The 15788-nt window shown below is 41.7% G+C and overlaps 1 protein-coding gene across 1 annotated transcript in view; it reads left to right on the top strand.

The window, feature by feature from the left end:
• The first annotated feature begins 2938 nt into the window (after window positions 1-2938).
• The window catches only part of LOC129783107 (junction-mediating and -regulatory protein-like), a 107504-nt gene continuing 94654 nt past the window's right edge, over window positions 2939-15788 (top strand). The window contains exon 1 of the mRNA XM_055792813.1: window positions 2939-4263. Within this exon, the coding sequence (XP_055648788.1) occupies window positions 3382-4263 (882 nt within the window). The 5' untranslated portion in view covers window positions 2939-3381. The remainder of the gene's footprint in view (window positions 4264-15788) is intronic.

Raw genomic sequence — 15788 nt, 5'->3', positions numbered from 1 at the left:
TTCCTCTTGTCCTGTTGCTATTATCTAGGAGAAGAGACCTACCTCGCCTTGCCTACAACCTCCTTTCAGGTAGTTGGAGAAAGCAATAAGGTCTCCCCTCAGCCTCCTTTCCTCCAGACTAAACAACCCCAGTTCCCTCAGCCACTCCTCATAAGACTTGTGCTCTAGACCCTCCACCAGCTTCATTGCCCTTCTTTGGACGCACTCCAGCACTTCAATGTCTTTCTTGTAGTGAGGGGCCCAAAAATGAACACAGCATTCGAGGTGCGGCCTCACCAGTGACGAATACAGGGGGACAATTGCTTCCCTAGTCCGGCTGGCCACGCTATTTCTGATACAAGCCAGGATGCTATTTGCCGCCTTGGCCACCTGGGCACACTGCTGGCTCATGTTCAGCCAGCTATCGACCAGCACCCCCAGGTCCTTTTCTTCCAGGCAGCTTTCCAGCCATTCTTCCCCGAGCCTGTAGCATTGCGTGGGGTTGTTGTGACCCAAGTGCAGAAACCACCTTTAAGAAAAAATCATCAACATATGAAAAGCCTGCCCTTTATATCTTTATGAATGAAAAATTATGCATGTCTAGCAATACAGAAGTTACTATGAAGGCTACTTAGTGTTCCTTGATAATGTGATTTTGAAAGATTGCTATTTCCTTGCAAGTTTTTGTTCCTATATTTTTTTTGGCAAAATATAATAGCTCTTGAGAACTGACAATGCAGCTTTTCTGCTGCATGAAAAGAGGCCTATTAGAAATTTGATTGTAGCTGAATGATTTTCAGACTAGTTTTCATCCATCTCACATTACATTTACCTAATATCTGCTTTAAATCACACTAGCTTGACCCTCTGCTGAGAACAGCCAGCCTAATACTACTTCAAAGACCTTGGCTTCTACAGCAATCCTCCTGAAATACTAGCACTGATCCTTTAGCTGATGAGAAATTTTGAATCCATGTTTAATTATCTTAAGCCTGGAGAGATACATATATACACACTGTTGCATCTTCATTGTTTAAGTTTTTCTTTCATGCATTACTGAAGACAAAATTGGATTGTTGCTTACATTCATCCACTGAAAAATTGTTTCTGAATACCTAACAAAAAGAGACTATATCTCCTCCACCAATGTATTCTTTGCTTGCTTGCTTGGCTACTTCTACATGGGGTATAATCAAATCTTCCAGATAATTTCACAGGTGCACTGAGCTGATGCCTAAAATTATGGTAATAGAAAATAATGTTGTTCTCTGAGATGTACAGCATACATCACCTTTAGAACATAGACATGGTTGTACCTCTGGCTGCTGAGCCATAATCGCCTTCTTTTTTTCTAACAGCTGTAACTTTGGGTATTAATAATAATAGACATAACCATGATTCTCCTGAATATACAAGGATGCTTTGTTAATGACCAGAGAATGTTTGGATTGCCAGAGGCTCTCCTCAAATACTTTAGCTACCAAGGACAGGATGCTAGTCAATATAGTAACTTTAAAAAGAAAGCTATGACTCACTCTGCTTCTCCAGCTAACTTGATTGAGAATGTTTTATTTCTCCAGTGATTCCTCTAATTTGGAGCAGGACAACAACATCACAGATGGGCCCAATGCATATTTTCTACCGAACTTTTTTTTTTTTTTCAAATTTTCAGGAATGTTTAGTAAGAAATATTTTTTCATTTATACAAGAAGAGAAATAGAATATCCTGAAGAGCACAAAAAACCCAACTGTTGGCCTTAATATCACAGGTGATTAATAATTCCTTTCAGACATGTTTATGAGAGTTGTCTATGCTGTCTTACTGTAACCTATGTGCTCTGCAATACACTTGAAAACCTCCAAGAGCACTGCAGGCATTGCCAATTCTTAAGTAGGATAGGCTAACATGAGCATGTAATACCATGTGTCAGTGCAATCAATTAACTTCAGTTATAAAATTACAGAATTGCCCCAAACAGATATTTTAGACCATGCCCTCATCTCCAGGTCTCATCACAGGTGCTACAGTCTTTTGTAGCCTAACCACAAGTGCAAACTTCTGCTGTATGGCATGCTGTTAGGGGCTCTCAATAATTAATCTTTGAAATACTTTGGTTCAACCTCTAGTCAGAATGAAGTTACAGAACTTAAACAAGCTGCTGAAGCACCACATCCTTTCCTGTAACTATGCAGAAGACTGCTTCAGGGAACAGAAAAAGCAGAAAGAAATCCCCTGCACATATAATTCCCCTGTGAGAGGATTTGCTGCCTTTGCAGACCTCCAAACTTAAAAATCCTCTGGCAGCTTGGGGGCAGGGGCCCTGGAAAGAAGCACTAGCTGTAAGATAGTGGAGAGTAGTCAGGAGAGCTGCTGTGCAGGGCTACAGAGGCCAACGGGCCCCACGCGGGCAACGATCTGACAGGGAGTTACAGCAAGGACAGAGAAAGCCGCAGCAAACAAAGCCAGCACTGCCTCAGAAGCTGCCCGAAGCAGAGGCTACTGCTCCCCCCCAGCCTGCCCCCAGAAACCACGGCGCAAAGTACGACAGGGCTGGCAGATTCCACCCTGAACAGCCCGCTTCTACAAGGCAGCCACCACTCAGCTGACCCCAGGAGAAACAGATGACGACTGCCCCACTTCCTTTCCCTCCCACGGAGCCTCCCAGTCCCCTAACGGCTACAACCCAACACACATCCTTCCCACCATACAGCACACAGCAGCCGAACGGCCGCGTTATACGTCCGAGAGAAGGGGCGGGACATCGACATCGCCCTCGCCCCTGCCCCACCCACCACAGAGCGGCGAGAAGGGAGGACGGGAGATACGCGAGCGTGGCCGGCGGAGAAGGGGCAAGGCGTGAGGCTCCGCCTACCTCCATCTGCTGGGGAAACCAGGGCGACAGCCAATGGGGAAGGAAACCCGCGAAGTAGGAAGGGCGGGGTTTCGGGAGGCCGCGGGGCGGGGTTGGCGCTGAGTTCCCGCAGCGCCACCGCCACTTGTAAACAGATCGTGCTTCTCGTGATGTGTGTGAGGTATTTGTGTGGGGGCAACCAGACATTATCCGCCACGGCGGCAGGTTGATGACCAAAGGCGGCAGCGGCGGGATTCCCTGGCAGTGGGTGCGCGGCGGACACCGAGCAGAAAGGAAGTGATTCTCTGTCCTACCTCCCCACCCCCGCCGTCTCGGTCGGGATCCAGCGCATTCTCCTCCCTTAGCGCCTTTCCCGTTCCCCCGTCGCTAAGATGGCTGATGGTGGGCAGTGAGGCGGGGCTGCGGGGTGTTGCTACCGGCCGGCGCCCGGCGGGGCAGGCGGGGGCGGCTGACGGGGCAGGACAGGACAGGATCGGTGCGGTGGGGTGGGGTGAGGTGCGTGTGTGTGCGTGGGAAGCCGCGCGGCGCCATGTCCGCCTTCGCCCTGGAGGAAACGCTGGAGGCCGACTGGGTGGCCGTGAGGCCTCACGCTTTCCAGGAGCGAGAGAAGCACAAATTCGTCTTCATCGTGGCTTGGAACGAGATCGAGGGCAAGTTCGCCATCACCTGCCATAACCGCACGGCACAGCGCCAGCGCAGCGGCTCCCGTGAGCTATACTGCGGCGGCCTTGCCGCCCCCGAGGCCGGCATCCCCACGGTGAACAGGGGCCAGGCCTGGAGTAGGGACTTCGGCCTGGCGCGCGGCTCCTCGCACCTTTGCGCCGAGGCGGGGCTGCGGGGCTACGAGCGGGGTGCGGCGGCTGAGGCGCTGCTGAAGAGCCCACTGTGCGTCAAGAGCAGCCCGGCCCGGAGGCCGCTACGGGGCCCGGAGGCGGCAGGTGCCGTCGAAGAGATAGAAGCGTTAGAGCTGGGGAAGGAGGAGGCCGCCTCACTGTCGCCCTCGCCGCTGCGGGCAGACGAGTCGGTCGCTCCCGACGCGGAGCCCGTGGGGGGGGAGGAGTGCAGCTGGGCCGGCCTCTTCTCCTTCCAAGACTTGCGGGCTGTGCACCAACAGCTGTGCTCGGTGAACTCGGAGCTGGAACCCTACCTGCCTGCCTTCCCCGAGGAGCCTTCAGGAGTGTGGACGATGCTGTTTGGAGCCCCGGAGCTACCCGAGCAGGAGATGGACGCTCTCTGTTACAAACTGCAAGTTTACTTGCTCCACAGCTTGGATACTTGCGGCTGGAAGATTCTTTTGCAGTTGCTCTTCACTGAGACTGACGACCCCGAAGAGTATTATGAGAGTCTGAGTGAGCTGCGACAAAAAGGTTACGAGGAGGTGTTGCAGCGGGCCCGCAGGCGAATCCAGGAGGTGAGGCTACTGCATGGTCCAGATATCTCTGCCTTAGTGTTACCTTTTCCTTACTCTGTGACATTTTTTTTAGATGTTCTCTCCAGCTGCTTCCCTCTACCTTCGCAGAATAAATCGATCCATGAGACAAAAAAAAGTATAGGAAAACTGTTTCGTTAAAAAAAAAAAAAGAAAAGGCAAGCCTTGAGAATCAAAGTAAGGAAATGAAGCTTAACCTTTCCAAGGTCTCTAGGGCCAGGATTTAAGAAGGTGGTGCAGTTTTCCCATGTCATCAAAGTGTGGCTCAGTACTTTATTTTGTGCAATTGAACGTAGATGTTTGTGAACGAGAATCTGATGGATTTGGCAAGATCTTGCTCCCAGATTTTTGTTGTTGCGTTGCTTTGCACCAGGATGTGTTTTAGTCTGAATTTTTCTGTTTAATGTGAGCAGCAACATGTGGTGTTTATTTTGACAGTACAATTTAGGTACTTGAAGCTAAAAAGTTCTAAGTTCTTACAGACTCTGAGTGCTGAATCTGCTATTTGAAGTGAGATGTTTTCGAGTGAAATTGGAGTAACTACAACTTGTTCAGCAGCTAAATTCTTACAGTTGGGATTTTAAAAAGCAAGCTATGTGGTCCTAGTGAGTATTTATTGTAATGCCATTGCTAGTGTCTGACAAGACTTGCATGTTTCAGAACATAGCATATACTCTTTAGATGAAAGTAGTCGAATAGGTTCTGCTAATTTCTAGCATCAGTGTGTGAGAATTTTTTCTCACTGGACTGAGGTATATAAGGACCCAGATTTTCCCAGTGAAAAAGGAGAATTTTACACTTGTTTTTATGTTTCAACGGCCTTCGTTCAGAATGTACCTGGATCTATCTAGGTGCGACTGTGTATGAATCATGTTATAGATTTTTTTATTTTTGCAAACACCATCTATGTTCTATCATATGGATATAAGTCAAGTTTGGCTGCTTCAGCTGCCCACATATATCCTACCAATATTGTGTGTTCAAAAATGTGTGGTGGTGAACATTTTGATTTTTTTCCTTGATGGAGTATGAGCATATGTGCTTGCTGTTTTTGACTGCATAGTTTAGAGTCTTTGTAGGATTTGGGCCCAGCTTTTCCTTAGTGACTGGAGTTACAGAGTATGAGAAAATTGTTGTTTTATCAGTGATGAAATCATTATAAGAACATCTCAATGTAGCATTGTCAGGTATAAATTTATTTCCAAACGGTTGTGTTAGGATATATCATTGTGATACTTCTTTTTTCTTCATGGCTATTTAAAGGGCTGAATTAATTCTTGTTAATTTTGGTATACAGCTGGTAATTAGTCTTCTGCAGTAGTTTTAGTCCAGAGATTATGAAAGCATGTTGTCATCTACTTTTTTCTTTGACTGCATGAATGCTTGGGAGCGTGTGCTTAGATTCACTTAGCATTCAGCTCAGCAGTTTTTATAAGGAGCTGAGCAGGACAAGAGAAGTTCCTGTTAAACGTGTGGAGTTTGGGAACCAGGTACCTAACTCAAAGTGTGTGGTGTTTCTGAGGAAATGCTAAATCAGAATTACTGTGTAGGAACTATTTGTTTCTTGGAGAACCTTAACTTCTATTTTGTTAGCACCAGTACTATCAGCAAAAAATAAATCAGTTATCAAGAGGCAACGCAAGCTTTATCCATCAGAATCTCTAAACTATAACATCTTATTCTCTGTTAATGTTCAGAACTTGGTGCAGACAAAATGGCAAAGCATATTTATGTATTTGACTAAAGAACAACCTTCCTTTCCCATGATAACCAATCCAGTAGTGTACCTAAAGTTAGTACAGCTGTACTACCGTCAATTGTGTAAATTGATCCTTCTTTAATTAAAGGTAGTTAATGTTTAAGAAACCAATAGAATGACCTGCTGTATCCCTTTTGGCTCTCAGGTTTCTCTTTTCCTTATCTGTTAGTGGTTTACTTAGTCCACAGTCTTTCTTTTAATCAAATACTAATATTGTTTGTCATTGCAATTCTAAGCAAATGAAGCAATTGATAATGAGTATTGAGAAGTATTTCTGGAGTAAAGGTTTTTCATACTTTCAAGAAAACCTACTGAATCAGTGTTTCATATCTCACTTTAATTTACTTTTCCACCTGTACTTGAAGTTTGCCTGTTAGCTGTTGGGAATGTTGGATTCCTGCAATTTTAAACGATTTTACCTCTTATTAGAAACTTTGGGGAAAAAGGGACAGGTTTGAGCAGCACTGGCAACCAAAATAGTATAAAAGAGCATAACGAATATGGAGGGTTTTCATTAATATAAAATTGTGCAAAACCCCCCAAGTTTAGAACTCCAAGACTTTGGCTTAACATTTCAAAACATGCTTCTGTGTTTTATAATTATTTTATATATCTCTTTTTCGAGGATAAATTCTTCTGTGCAGTTAGAAATGCTTGCAGTCTCTGTTGATTATGTTCTTAGGGGTGGAGAAGCAAAGTGAGCAATAAAACCTCTTGTGTTCCTTGTTTCAGCATCCCCTACTTGGCTATCTGTTGCTTTCCATATGTTACACACAAACCGGTTTATTTTCACAGCGTTAATAATTGCTGCTCTTTTTAATAGGCATTATTATCTCTGTCTCAATTATAAACTTTAATAAGCCAGAAGAATGTTGCTAGTAGAAACAGATCCAAGATGAGGAAGAAAAATAGTTTTAGAGGAACTGTATGACCTGGAATTAATTTTTACTGCATAATTTGCAGTTTAGAAATAGCATATCCTTTTATTTTTTTCAAATAAAACTATTAATTCTGTAATAACTTAAGAACAGTTAATTTATGTTAAAGTAAAAACTTGTATCTAAAGGAGTAAATATTGTTCTACCTAATCTTTGAAAGCTAATAAACACTTCTTTGGAGCCCTTGTTCATTAAGCTTTTATACCTGTTTAAAAAAAATTCCTTGGGTGCTCACCTAGAGGTCTGAGCTCCCAAATGGAGACATGATACAGAATCAGTTAATGACCAGATGAAAAGATGTTATTTCAACAGAGAGGATGCCACTGAATCCTTATTTGGGATTCCAGCTTCTTGGCCAGTATTTCTAAAATCTTAACTTTTTCTGCCTTCTAGATGCAAAGTTTTTCTTCTGCACTCTTGTTACAACCGTCATATTTTTATTTATCTGATCTGCAGCTGGAGTCATTGGCAGTTATTTCTGGTTGTTACAAACTAGTCCTAAGTTAATAAATATTTTAAAGGCTCAGCATTTTAATTGTTGGAAGTTCACACCTGACTCCTGCAAGCATCAAACCCAATAGTAAGGATACTGCAATACATTTTCAGATAAGCAGAATTAAATGTGGAGTGGTTTCCCAACCCTCCCCTTTTCTGCAAATAATAAAAATCCAAGTCACATGGATATTTTGTTTTCAAAGTGTTTCAGTGAGTTTCTGAAATGTGTTCTGCATATGTAAATACATGTTACAAGTTAAACAATTATGATGTGATACTCATGGAAGATGTGGATGTAAGGTAGAGGGCTATATCACTTAAGATTCATGGACCCTTATAGCAGCAAGGATAATTAAATATGCAACATCTTAATCATATGGTGGACTTAGAGTTGCTGAAAGTCTAAGCTCTGATTACATACCATTTTAAAATACATGCTTTAAAATGGCAGTGTTTAAAGGACATTAGACTATGTTAGCACAGTATTTGCTTCTCTCTTTAGTCTGTGTATTAAAACCCTCTAAGTCCTAAGCAAAATAACAATTTACCTTTTCATTGGGAATCTTTTATCCTTCTTCCATTTGATATCTTCTTGAGTAAATGTTTATTTTTTAATACTGCCCTTCCCTGTTACTTCTGTTTTATACGTAGCTGCAAATTGCTTCAGAGATGTATAGACTTGTGATTGTAGGTTTTTGGATACTGTCTTTGTTTTTGTCCATCTTTTGTGTTGTCTCTTTCCCAGTCTCAGTAGGATGCTTGTTTTGGATTTGAAGGAGTTATGCACTTATGGCATACATATATAGATAGACTTCATGCGTTGTTTTATTAATGCCTTGTTAGTTTGACAAGAGCTAGCTGAAGATGATGAATATTGCTACTGTATCTGAAAACAGTAGAATGCTTAAAATAATGTACATTTCTTCAAAGCATGTACAAATGATATGTACACAAAGAAAAGGACTTCTGCTTGAAAAATTAGGTCCTCCTTGACAGAACTTAAGTCTTACATGAAAATTATGAGTACATTCTATAGAATATAGCAATACTGTTCAATATGACTCTTAGTAAGATTAGACGTAATTTTTAGAAACTGAAGACAGCAGCTTGCCTGTCTCATAGTTCATTTCCCTATCTAAATACCTGTGAGAAAAAAAAAAAAGGAAATAAATTGCAATATATGCTCTATTTAACTGTCTGAACTGGGATTGAGGCACCATTTTTGTATTCTAGTTGGGGGAATATTCTGATGGGATTATTTTATTTAATTTTATTTAATATTCCCCTTCAAAATTGTAATTGTTTGTTACCCTAGATGTAGAGATAGACTTTCCTCTATTTTTCTTTTAAAGTTTTTCTAGTTTATATGCAGTTGCAGCATTTTCATATACAAGAATATTTTCAAGAGGTGTGTACCACCTATGTAATAAACACTCTATAATCCATTGTGCTACTTGGGGTTCACAGCCCACTTTATTTCTTAGGTTTTAGAGATGATGTTGGTTGTCTTTTCTCCGTGTTTAACTTTGTCATCTTGCATATTTTTTCCTCATTTTTTCCAGCATTATTTTCTTTCTCTTTAATTGAATATCCAACCTTCAAGGCCTTCGACTCAATACCTTTTAATACTGCTCACTAAATCCAGTAACTGTTTTTCCTCTCCATTTCTGGCTGAGATAGTATTCACAGGCAAGTTAGAATTTGAAAGCAGATTCATTCTGATTGCATCTTTTTACAGTTCTTTCTATAATATGACAAGACACTGCTTACAGATGATCAGTGAGGTTTATGTTCTTTATATATGTAAATATTGCTACTACAGAGCTGAAGAAGCTATTGAAAATCAGAGGTTTTCAGAAATATCTGTGCCTACCGTTTTTCCTCTTTGGGGAGGTGCTTTTAGAATGCCTTTTTAATATTAGTAGAAACATACCATTGCAGTGCACTGGGAAATTGTTATTGGTGACAACTTCAGTCAAAGTGGGGATTTGGTCCAACTAAAGAGACATCTGTTAAAGTTGTTTATCTTTACAGGAGATGAAAACTTAGCCTTAAGGAATATGGTAGGTAGAGAAGAAAGATAGGATAGGAGGAGAAGGAAGGAGAAAGATGATATTTTTAAGATATGTATTGACTAACTCAGTGATGTTATGTATATATATCTGAGCTGTTGCTTAGAATGTGTGGTGGATTGATCCTGGCTGGATGCCAGGTGCCTACCAAAGCCACTCTATCACTCTACCTCCTCAGCTGGACAGGGAGAGAAAATATAACTAAAGGCTAGTGGCTTGAGATAAGGACAGGGAGATCAGTCACAATTAGTCATGGGCAAAACAGATCTGATGGGGTAATTAATTTATTACCAATCAAATCAGAATAGGGTAATGAGAAAATAAAACCAAATTTTAAAACACCTTCCCTCCACCCCTCCCTTCTTCCTGGGCTCAACTTCACTCCTGTATTCTCTACCTCCTTTCCCTGAGCAGTGCAGGGGGATGGGGAATGGGGGTTGTGGTCAGTTCATCACATCTCTGCTGCTCCTCAGAGGACTCCTCACACTTTTCCTGCTCCAGCGTGGGGTCCCTCCCACAGGAGGCAGTCCTCCATAAACTTCTCCAACATGAGTCCTTCCCACAGGCTGCAATTCATGAACTGTTCCAGTGTGGGCCCTTTCCACAGGATACAGTTCTTCAGGAACAGACTGCCCCAGTGTGTACCCCCAACAGGGTCACAAGTCCTGCCAGCAAACCTTGTCTAGCATAGGCTTCTCTCTCCACGGGTCTACAGGTCTTGCCAGGAGCCTGCTCCAGTGTGGGCTGTTCACAGGGTCACAGCCTCCTTTGGGCACATCTACCTGCTTCGGTGTGGGTCCTCCGCAGGCTGCAGGTGGATATTTGCTCAACTGTTAACCTCCAGGGGCTGCAGGGGGACAACCTGTCTCATCATGGTCTTCATCACGGGCTGCAGGAGAATCTCTGCTCCGGTATCTGGAGCACCTCCTCCCCTTCTTCACTGACCTTGGTGTCTGCAGAGTTGTTTTTCTCACATATTCTCACTGCTCTCTACCGGTTACTGTTCTGCTGCAGGTTTTGGGTTTGGTTTTTTTCCCCTTCCTAAATATGTCCTCACAGAGGCGCTACCACCGTTACTGATTGGCTCAGCTTTGGCCAGTGGTGGGTCCGTCTTGGAGCCAGCTGGCATTTGCCCTATCAGATATAGAGGATGCTTCTAGCAGCTTCTCATAGAAGCCACCCCTGTAGGCCCCCCCCCCGCTACCAAAACCGTGCCGTGCAAACCTAATACAGAATTCTATCTGTGAAATAGGAGTTGGCAGAAGAATAAGGTTCCGTTGTGGGATGTTGAGCCTATTGCTTTAACAGTTGAGAGTATCTTGTAAATAAAATCATAGTTGGTATGGACCCATAAGGATCATCAAGTCTTAACTCCCTCCTCTTCCTCTGTTATCTCCAAATAACAATCAACTATTAACATTTGGTGTTACGATAAATCTACTATGTGTGATTCTATAATGCCGTAATGATTTTTTAGTACTGTACAAAAGCAAGAGATGCAAATGAACATGTATTGAATTCTGTAGAGGAACCTGCATCTAAAACATATCTTGTGATTTTTGGGGCAACTTGGAGTACTCAGGAGTTGCCAGTAATATAACAGTGATGTTATTTCTTCTCTCTATCCCAGAAAAAAAACCCAAACCAACCAAAACAAACCAAAACCCAAACTCCAGCTAAAATCAATTAAGTTTATTTTTTAAAAAATTGTCACAAAATATTGTTAACTTACTATGTAGTAAAAGCTTCTAAATAAGCTATGCTGCTGTTGTAAACATTTTACTGCGTTAAAAACTGGGTGTCCAGAAGTTTTGTCCTGCTACTGGAGCATATGAGGCTAATAGCAACTGTAGGTTTAACCATGTAATATATACTGATCTAGATTAGAAGACTGAGAGCTTTTGAGGAAGGGAGCCAAAGTTAATATACACTGGAACAATTTAATTGAATTGCTCATACATCTTGCATAGTACTAATGTAACTGTAACTATTCAGAACAAAGATCTTGGATAGTTCACTGAAAATCCCTGCTTTAAATGTAGTGCTGTTTAAAACATTTTTGCATGTTTGTTATTATGAATGGTGAAGAAAGAATTGTTGTGCTCTTACAGGAAGTAATATTTCATCAGAAATCTAGTGATATCTGCTAGAATATGGGTTAGTCTTTAATAATAATTGTTAAAGCCTTTGCATAACTTGAAACAGGATTATAAAAATAAAGAAAATAGTCCAAATTTGTTGGACTGGAGATTAGATGGTCTCATAGTATCTTCCAGTCATAAGCTGTATAAATTAATAAGGGAAATGTGGTTTTGTTTTAATTTGTTGTTGAAACTTGCCCAGTTCCCATTTTCTGCAGAATTTGGGCCTGAAATATAAACCAAACTGTTACGAGTTTGTCTGAAGCCTTCATGAAGAATTTTAACACTGCTAGATTTTAACTTGCAACGTCTCTACAAATGTCTCCTTGTTTACTAGCTCTTGCTTGTCAACTGTGTCCTTTATTCCTGTTGTGGTTTAACCCCAGTCAGTAACTAAGTACCACCCAGCTGCTTGCTCACTCCCCCCTCACCTAGGGAGGTGGGGAGGACAATCAGAAAAGAATGTAAAACTCGAGGGTTGAGATAAGAACAATTTAATACTTGAAATAAAATAAAATCCAAAGTAATGATAACAAAACATTTATTATGAAAAAGAGGGAGAAGGGGAGAGGAATGAAATCCAAAGGGAAGGGATAAAAGAAAACTAGTGATGTACAGTACAACTGCTCACCACCCACTGACCAATGTCCAGCCAGTCCCCAAGAAACGATTGGCAGCCCCAGCCAAACTCCCCACCTCCACTCCCCCATTTATATACCGAACATGACATCCCATGGTATGGAAAACCTCTTTGGCTAGTTCAGGTCAGCTGACCTGGCTGAGTCCCCTTCCAATTTCCTGTGCCCCTCCAGCCATACCTGCCAGCAAAGCCTGAGACACCAAAAAGTCTCTGACCCAGTACAAACACTACCCAGCAACAGCCAAAAACATCAGCGTGTTATCAACACTCTTCCCATACCAAATCTAAAACGCAGCACTGCACTAGACACCAAGAAGAAAATTAACTCTATCCTAGCCAAACCCAGGACATTTCCTAATGACCTCTTATTTGAGGTTCTTTTGTGTAGTTTGAATTTTACTTTTGGATTAATTCTTCTAGTCATAGGCAGAAAGGGATTTTAATGTGAAGACAGCTTCTCTGGCAAGGTAGTTTTTGAAAATCATCATCTGGAGCCATTCAGAGTAGATATAAACTCAGCTGACCAGTTGCAAATAGGTTTTCTGTTAAGACCCTATCTCTGGATTTCCTTTCTATCTATTATTTTCTGTTTGTGGTATTTGTATGGTGAAAGTTATCAAATGTATAGATATTTTTTTTTGTTACATATGGGTTAGACAAAATTACCCTTTCAGAAAAATTTTAATATGTAGTGTACTATTTTTTGTAAATGAGTTGTTCCTGAAAAGGTGTTATAAACCACTTCCAGTCATTCAGCAACCTTTTTTATTCTTTCTGAAAGTAAATTCAGTACCTCTGCTTTCTGAAGCGATACTGAAAATTGTTTGTCTTATATTTCTGTTATAGTATTATTTTAAAATGCATTTGTAGACAAATATTTATTTATATGACCTTGTTTTGGAAAAAATGCTATGACATTGGCATGAGAGAACTGGATGTTTCTTTTCCTTTGAAAATGTTTTTTAAATATACAATTAGCATTTGTTTGTGATGACTTGCTGACAATTTATATGGGTCATCTAAAATGAGTAGTAGTGCAACTTCTCACATAATAGCATTGCATCGTGGTTTATTTTCAGCTACTTTAGGGGAGAGGGTATTATAAAAAAATTTCAATAACTTAGAATCATAATTATGTTAGAGGGAACCTCTGCAGGTTTTCTAGTGGAACCCCATGCTTAAAGTAGAACTAATTTAGATTAGGGCTTGTTTTTTTTTTAAAAAAAAACAACCTTAAATAACACTGTGCTTTATATCTGGTTTAAGAAAATTTTTAAAAAAGAACAATAGGCTTTTGAGGGAGAAAATCTGTAGATCAGTTTTACAAGTTTCTGAAAGTTTATAATTTTTCTACGTATAGCACTGTGGCTTCAGAGTCCAAATTTTTCAGGTTTCAGTACTGTGATATTTGTTTATAATTATCAGATATCAAAATTTTAAATTCTATTCTTTTGTCACTTCAGAATAGTATAATTCAGCAAAAAATCCATATGTGGGAGGAGTTTAAAAAAATCCCAAACTACTTGCAATATTGGAGCAGTTGTGGAAGAGTTGAATTAATAGGTAAATTGTATATATTATTTCAGCTGTGTTCTGTTATGCTGCTTTATCATGCATGGATTTTATTTCTCCATAATATTTAATCTGTGTATCCTTTCCTCCTCATTTCTCCATGAAAACAGGAACAAAACCAACCCAAACAGGTAACACTACAGAATAAAAATCTGTTTGCCTGACGCTAATTTAAATTGCTCTCTTCTGAAATGCTGTGCTGTTATGAAAGTGATTTTATAGCTTGCTGTTTACATTATATTTACTGTTAGAGTAGGAGGAAAAATAGTGTACATCATATAAGATTTCAGTAGTTTCTTGATGTATCTTTCCTGCAGATTCTCTTGGAGAAACTGGCTGCTCATGGCTTGAATGAGTGTATTCTTTGCTGGGTAAAATATTGGCTGGATGGCCAAGCCCAAAGAGTTGTGGTGAACGGAATTAAATCCAGTTGTGTCCAGACACAAATGGTGTTCTCCAGGGCTTGATATTGGGACCAGTTCTGTTTAATATCTTTATCAATGATCTGGGTGAGGGGACTGAGTGCACTTTCAGTAAGTTTGCAGATGACACCAAGTTGGGCTGGAGTGTTGATCTGCTGGAGGGTAGGAAGGCTCTGCAGAGGTATCTGGACAGGCTGGACTGATGGGCCGAGGCTAATTGTATGAGGTTCAACAAAGAGGAGAGTGCTGGGTCCTGCACTTGGGTCACAACAACCCCACGCAATGCTACAGGCTCGGGGAAGAATGGCTGGAAAGCTGCCTGGAAGAAAAGGACCTGGGGGTGCTGGTCGATAGCTGGCTGAACATGAGCCAGCAGTGTGCCCAGGTGGCCAAGGCGGCAAATAGCATCCTGGCTTGTATCAGAAATAGCGTGGCCAGCCGGACTAGGGAAGCAATTGTCCCCCTGTATTCGTCACTGGTGAGGCCGCACCTCGAATGCTGTGTTCATTTTTGGGCCCCTCACTACAAGAAAGACATTGAAGTGCTGGAGTGCGTCCAAAGAAGGGCAATGAAGCTGGTGGAGGGTCTAGAGCACAAGTCTTATGAGGAGCGGCTGAGGGAACTGGGGTTGTTTAGTCTGGAGGAAAGGAGTCTCAGGGGAGACCTTATTGCTCTCTACAACTACCTGAAAGGAGGTTGTGGTGAAGTGGGTGTCTGTCTCTTTTTCCCAGGTAACAAGCGATAGGAAAAGAGGAAACAGCCTTTTGCTAGGGGAGGTTTAGATTGGATATTATGAAAACGTCTTCACTGAAAGGGTGGTGAAGCATTGGAACAGGCTTTCCAGGGAAGTGGTTGAGTCACCATCCCTGGAGGTATTTAAAAGACATGTAGATATTACACTTAAGGGCATGGTTTATTCGTGGACTTGGCAGTGTTAGGTTGACAGTTGGATTTGATGATCTTAAACGTCTTTTCCAACCTAAATGATTCTATGATTGATATTTTATCCAGCCTTTTATTGGTAATAGTGGACTGTAAATATGTTCTTTCTTTTGGACTTTTTTGGATTTTGTATTCAACTTTTAAATAAAAAAAATCATTATTTTACCTTAGAAACTTTAAAAATTTTAGTCATGCATAATGCTGTTTCCTCCTTAGACCTGACTTTCCATGATTTCACCATTGTATAAGGTCCTCTAGAGGTTGAAAACGTGTTGAACTATACCAGCCTTGGGAAATCATACAGTGGGCCATTTGAGTTACCTGTCAGCTGTTGTCCAAGATTTAAAGCAGGGGTCCTCAAACTCTTTAACCAGGGGGCCGGCACGTGGATGAAGTGGCAGGAGGTCATCTGGGGCTGCTTGGTTTTCCCTCCCCAACCCCTGGCGGGGGGGAGCGGGGGGATTCTGTAAATACCGGGGGCCGGATTGAGGACCCTGGGGGGGCCATATCCGGCCCGCGGGCCGTA

This window comes from Falco peregrinus, chromosome W (assembly GCF_023634155.1).
Source record: "Falco peregrinus isolate bFalPer1 chromosome W, bFalPer1.pri, whole genome shotgun sequence".
NCBI lineage: Eukaryota > Metazoa > Chordata > Aves > Falconiformes > Falconidae > Falco > Falco peregrinus.
The sequence above is the reverse complement of the archived record's forward strand: the minus strand, read 5'-3'. Positions and strand labels throughout refer to the sequence as shown.